We start from the raw sequence: 6,242 nt of genomic DNA on the forward strand, positions 1-6,242 counted from the left end.
GTCCATCCCCTAGCTCGGCCGTCTCCTGGTCCTCAGCCGTCCCCTAGGTTGGCCGTCCCCCAGCCTGTCTGTCCTCCAGGCTTGGCTTTGGCTTTAGTATTCCCTATGTGCCCTCCAGCACATGGCTTCGCCTCTGTGGGTGCCCCTGGAGGGGGAGGCCTCAGAGGCCCCCTCTGGCTCTAGGGTTCCATGACTGGTGTCCATGGCTTTTTCCTGTGGTCCTGTTCCTGCTCTGCCCTTCCTCCTCATACCTGCTGGGCCCTGGGGAGGCTCCCCAAGTACCAGCCTTGGCAAAGCCAGTCCAGGCAGCTGCTGCCCAGCACCTTAGCGGGCGCTTCATCTATGAAGAAGCAGTGGACACACTGCCCACCACAGCAACGTGAGGGAGGTAGGTGGCCAACCTGACCCAGCAGATGGAAGGTCCCCACTGTCACACTGAGGCAGGGAGCCTGGGACCACTCTCTCCATTCCTTGCTGACCCCCTAAGGCAGCACCCAGCCCATGCTGGGACGTGTTTAGGGGCCCACATAGAAACCCAGGGCAATTCTGAGCTCAGTGCCAATGCTCCTGCCTGGGAAAGCTGGACAGGGAGCCTTGACAGAGCACATTCTTTCGGTCCTCGAGGAGAAGGCACAGACCTCAACCCTAACTCAGTGCTGGCCTGGCTGGGGCACAAGGAAGCCTGGCTCTGCAGAGGGTGGAGCAGAGGAGAGGCCTGGCCCTCTAGAGCCTTCTAGGAGAGTGGCTGAAGAGCTGGCAAGGCCAAGGGAGATGAATGCACCGAGGAGGGCACGGAACGAAGCGTCCGCTTTGCTGAGGTATTTACAGAGGCAGGGATCAGCTGCAGAAGCCACCTCACCCAACAGGATGAGGGGCCCAGGCTCACCATGGCCCACCCTGACTGGGCTACTGGGGGGCAGGAGAGGGGAGACTCAAGTCCAAGCCCCAGAAGCCTTGCAACGAAGGCACGCTACACTCTGGGGAAGCTTTTCATGCAAAACGGAGGCAGGAAGCAGAGACAGCCAGGCCACCCCCAGCTAGGGGGAGGAGCAGAGCCCAGGCTGGACAGCAGAGGTGGGTGGTGCTCTGCAGAGTTCCACCTGCCCTGCATGCTGACAGGTGCCTGTTAGAGTGTGCCGAGTCCTCTCCCCTCCACCTTCACTGGATCCACCCAGAGTCCTGGGCTCTGTACAGCGAGGGGCCGAGTCAGACCCAGCAGCCCTGCAGGTCCATTCCTGGACCAGTCCTCTAAGACGACAAATCCTCCCTAACTAACAAACCCACTACGTGGGCAGGACCAGGCACAATGCTCAGTGCCAGAGGTCCCAGCTCCCGCCTGTAGCCCTGGACAGGGCAGCGCTCTCCACAGAGGCCTTGGGGCTGGCGGGCTGCCCCTCACCAGATCGCTTATGAAGAAACAGACAACGCCGGGCTGCCTCCTCCAGGGAAGGGGAGCGTGACGCAGGAATGGCTCCAGTTTCTTCTTCACAAGAGCAGAAACCAGGAACCCTTGCTGTGCCACAGCTCCCAAGTAAAAACCCTGGCGTGACCCCCTCCGTGCGTAGGGCTGGTCAGCAGTCAGCTGGCTGTGTGTCACTTGCCATCCGTCCCTTACTTCAGGTTTCCTTCCCCCCCCCCCATCAAACCCAACAGGGAACAGCCAGGGCCCTGGGCTCTGTGAAGCCCCTCTGCCTGACTACGCACCTCTCGCCGGGACTTCTGCGAGGACCTGTCAAGGACATCGTCGCTGGAGAGGTCCGAGTCCTCGGAGAAGCTCAGCTGGCGCCGGAGCTGCAGCTCTGTAGGGAGAGGAGGCTGCATGAGGATGGCGCCAGCCTGCCGGGGCAGCTGTCTCCTGCTCCCACGTGCAGACGGGGAGGTCAGGAGGGAGGCTGGACTCATTTTAGTTTAATGGATCCTTCCCCCATCCCGGGGAGCCAGGAGCTGACATCAACATTTGCCTGGGCAGGGCAGAGCTGACACCAAGTGGGCGGACCGCGGCCTGCCCAGCACCTCCCGGCAGCACCACCCTCTGCCCTGTGCACACGTGGACTGGGGTCGTGTGACTTTAGAAGGGCACAAACCTCCACTCTTCATGATCCGGTTTCAAGCTGGCTTTGAGAATTCTGTTACTAAGCAGGCTACGCCCTGTGAACCCATGGTTCGGTCCCTTCTCTAGGTCAGCATGGCTCCCGAAGAAGCCTTGGGGGGCAGTGCGTAAGCATGAATCCTGAGAGCCCCAATGACCCAAGCCCACGTGCACCCCTCCCACTCTGCCCGCAGGCAGGCCCGACACCCACACACCTGCCCTCACGATGGGCAGTGCCCTGTGCTTGCCGGAGTCCACTGTGGCCCCGCTGGAGGGGGTGCTGGGGCAGGACTTGTCGTCGGCCTTCTTCTTCTTGTCCTTCCTGTACCCGGAGAATACCGACTTCCACAGGGACTTGGGTTTGGTGGCGGCCTCCTCTGGGAGGCTGGGGCTGGGCTTTTCCGGGGGCCGGGCCTCGCCTTTGGACTTCTTCTCCTTCTTATTTCTGCGGGGGGAGAAGAGTGATGACCTCTTCTTGCTCTTCCCACTGGAGCCCTCGGACGAAGTGAAAGAGCCATCTGCGCCCCCCGAGTCCGATGGTGCGGAGAGGACCTCCTCGCTGGTGGCTTCATGCTTCAGGGTGGGCTCCTCAGAGCCCCTGAGAGTGGGGCGGGTGGGGGAGTCGGGCCGGCGCTCCTTGCCCTGGGAGGGTGCCGATGACACCTTGCGCGGCCTGGGGGTGCCTGTGGCCAGCTCCATCTGCTGCATCCTGCTCAGCTGCCTGGCCATGGCGTCCCTCAGCGCCTGGCTCTTCACGGACTTCTCCCTGGCTCGCATGCGCTCCTCCGCCAGCTCCTTGGCTTCAGCGGAGACCAAGGGCAGCCCCCTCTTCTGTGGCTGCAGCGCCCCCTCCAGAGCAGGCAGCCTCCCGTTCTCCTTGGCCATGGATGGGTGGGGAGGCTTCTCAGGGTGCAGCCAGCAGGAGGGGGGCGTGAAGAACTTCTCCTGTAGGCTCGAGTCCTCAGTCTTGTCGTCGTAGGTGTCTTCCACGTCATCAGCAAAGGGGATCTCCTCCACGCTCTCCACGAAAGATTTCCGCACTTCCTCTCTGTGGGGCTGGGCAGGCTCCCGGGGGGGCCTCATCCATGTGGCAGGTGAGGGCTGTGGGACCACCGAGGCGTTGGGTTCGGCCTCCCTGAGCTTCCTCCGCAGGGTGGCGGGTTCCTCACCCGGGGGTGGGGGCGGGGGCGGGCTGGAGGGGGGCGTGAGCATGGCGGAGTCTGAGGTGTTGAAGCTCTGGCTGCCCAGCGTCTTCATGTTGGAGGAGCTCCCCTGCAGGCCCAGGCCAGAGCTGCTGGACAGCTCCCTGCGCTCCTCCTGCGCACTGCGTAGCTCCCTGTCGGACGGGGACCGGGGTGGTGGCAGGGACAAGAGTTCACCCTCTAGCGTTGGCAGGCCCGTTCTTTTGGGGACAGGCAGAGGCTTGAGGAGGTGGAGTCCCTCATCCTGGGGGGACTTTTCAACGGAATAGGACTTGAGGGACACTGGCCTGAAGGCAGGCGTGGGGAAGCTGGGTTGGGGCCCCTTGCTGCGGTCCACAGGTGTGAGCCCCAGGCTGCGGCGGATCTCCGCGCTCTTCATCCAGAACTCCTCCACCAGGTCGCTCCGTCTGAGGGCCTCGTCCACAGCAGGGGGGCTGCCCAGTCTGTCCTCAGGGTCACCTTGGCTTTGGACAGGGAGAGGGGCCAGTGGGGTGGATGCTTTGGCTGGGACAGGCTGGAAGCGAATGGGGGACTGGGTAGGGGACGGGACGGTGACCTCGGTGGAAGGCTGGGGCTGGGAGCAGATGGGGAGTGGGCTGGGTGGGGGTGTGGAGGCCGCCAGGGGTGGCCGGGGCTGTGGGCTCCCTGGTGAGGCAGGAGTCCTGGCTTCCGGCAGGGCCACTGGCTGTGATCGGATGGGAGAGTGCACAGCTCTCGGATCTGAGGGGGCGTCAGCTTTGGACTTCTCTTTGGGAAGCAAAGGCTCAGGGAAAAAGTGCTTCTCGGGTGGTTTCTCCTGGGTGGCGGCAGGAACAAGTGGGAGTCGGGGCCCCTGCAGAGAGGGAAGACAGAAGCCGCTGAGAAGGTGAGGGCTTCCACGGCCAGCAGCATCCTCGGGGAGCCTTCTCGCTCAACGTGCCTGCTGCCTGAACTCCCCCCGTCCTCCCAGATGTTATTAGAACAGCTCAGGAGAACCCTTCTCACTTTCTGCTCCAGCTGTTCAAGGTTTAGAACCACTCTGCTCAGTTTAGACAAACTGGGTTTCCAGGGTTTGGTTCATCTCAAATACATCCTATAAACTTTGTCCACTCAGGAACACTGGCCAAAAGGACACGGATGACTGCAGTTCTCACCCTCCAGGAGGCCCGAGAGCACCAAGATCTCTGACGCACACAGCGGGGCCAGGGCTGTAAGAAGACTTACAACCGCTACTATCACAGCGCATTACGGTCAAAGCATTCCTCCCCGGGAAGCGCAAAGATGTGCAACGATGCCTGCAGCAGCCCTTCTATCACCCCATCCAAGTGTCTCAAACAAAGCCTCCCGTTTCACAGGTAACATCAGCGAACAGGTCAGTGCAGTGGCTCATGGCTGTCATCCCAGCACTCTGGGAGGCTGAGGCAGGAGGATCGACTGAGCCCAGGAGCTGGAGGCTGCAGTGAGCTGTGATCATGCCACTGAACTGCTGCCCATGCCAGCCTGGGCAACAGAGTGAGACACTGCCTCAGGGGGAAAAAAAATCGCTGAATAGCTCCATGCTCCCTAGAATCCCAAAGGCCAAATCAAGCCGATGCAGGCCTGGAACTCCAGTTTTCTCTCTGCTGTGGCCTCTGGACCGTATTTCCCAAACCATGCCCCGCAGGACCTCTGTCCTAGTCGGCCTCGCAGCCTTCTCCGCGTGGTTCACGCACCACAGGCTCTGCTGGACACTGCGCATTTCAATGGCCAGACATTCATTTTAACATAATGTTAAAAAAGCATTTGTCATATCAAACCAGTGATCCCATCAATATTATTGCTTTAATTTAAACATAAATTTATTTTTAATAAAATTAATAAAACAATGTTTATTATTCATATTATTTTATATTATAAATTATAATCATACTAATTTTAATAAATTTATTATATATTAATAAATTTGTTTTAATATAAATTTACGATTTATATTACAACAAATTTTAATAAATCTATTATACATTTATTAATACATATTTATTTTTAATAAACTTATGTTTAAATTGAACATATGATATGTGGCATGTAGACCTAGTACAGTGACACAGGACAGACAGCCCAGGTTTGGGATCAGAGTGGGGCAGAGTTAGTAGGGGCCATCCAGACAGCCTCATCCCTGAGTCCAGAGCTGGAACCCCAAGGCCACTCCTGTCATCAACAGCTCTACTTAGCGTAAGAGGACGATAGTTTTCCATCCTCCTCAGAATGAGGAGGCCAGCAGGCTACGTTAGCCCCAGCCGTGATGGGGTTCACACCATAGGCCCCGAAACAAGGACGTTAATGTGTATCTCTGGGGTCCCATCAGTTCTCTGCACCCCACAGCGAGCCCCAAACCCTTACCTCTGTTTTGGGGCTGTGGACCGGAGTGAACAGAAGAGCTGATTCCCGAGGGGACCGGATGGGGCTGGTGGCTTGGGAGGGACCTGAAAAGAATGAACGCAGGGACTTCTAAGAGGAAGCCCCCATGTGCTCGAAGGACACCCGTTTCAGCCAGCCCCAGAGGGTGGAGAGGAGGGCAGAAGGCAAGTTGCTGAGTCTGCTCCCGGCTCCTCTGGAAAGCACAGGTTCTCTACGGTGTGAGGACCCCGGCACCGTCTTCCCGGGGCTGCCCAGCACTCTCTGCAGGTGCTCCTGTCAACACGAGGTCAGAGTGTGGGCTTCCTCCACGTGCAGGCTCTGCCAACAGAGCTTCGGGATGCACCTTCTACCTTCTCCCAGACCCAAACCATGTAAAGAAAGGGCAGTTGGCCAAAGCATCTGCAGCAGCCTGTGGCACAGGGAGGGTGGATGGAGGACGAAAGGTGAGGAGCTGCCTGCACCTGGGAGGGCGGACAGAGGAGGGAAGGCGAGGGGCTGCCTGCACCTGGGAGAGAGGACAGAGGAGGAAAGGCGAGGAGCTGCCTGCACCTGGGAGGGAGGACGGACGGAGGAGG

The 6,242-nt window shown here is 59.2% G+C and overlaps 1 protein-coding gene across 14 annotated transcripts in view; it reads right to left on the reverse strand.

Annotated features, from left to right (window-relative positions):
- MICAL3 (microtubule associated monooxygenase, calponin and LIM domain containing 3) overlaps nucleotides 1–6,242 on the reverse strand; it is a 112,349-nt gene that overhangs the window by 25,519 nt on the left and 80,588 nt on the right. For all 14 annotated transcript variants that reach the window (XM_032269603.1, XM_032269595.1, XM_032269602.1 and 11 more), the window contains 3 exons: nucleotides 5,650–5,732; nucleotides 2,305–4,123; nucleotides 1,705–1,799 (listed from right to left, as the gene is read on the reverse strand). In XM_032269603.1, the coding sequence (XP_032125494.1) occupies nucleotides 1,705–1,799; nucleotides 2,305–4,123; nucleotides 5,650–5,732 (1,997 nt within the window). The remainder of the gene's footprint in view (nucleotides 1–1,704; nucleotides 1,800–2,304; nucleotides 4,124–5,649; nucleotides 5,733–6,242) is intronic.

Source organism: Sapajus apella, unplaced genomic scaffold, assembly GCF_009761245.1.
Source record: "Sapajus apella isolate SASKATOON/1434 unplaced genomic scaffold, GSC_monkey_1.0 scaffold195, whole genome shotgun sequence".
Classification (NCBI taxonomy): domain Eukaryota; kingdom Metazoa; phylum Chordata; class Mammalia; order Primates; family Cebidae; genus Sapajus; species Sapajus apella.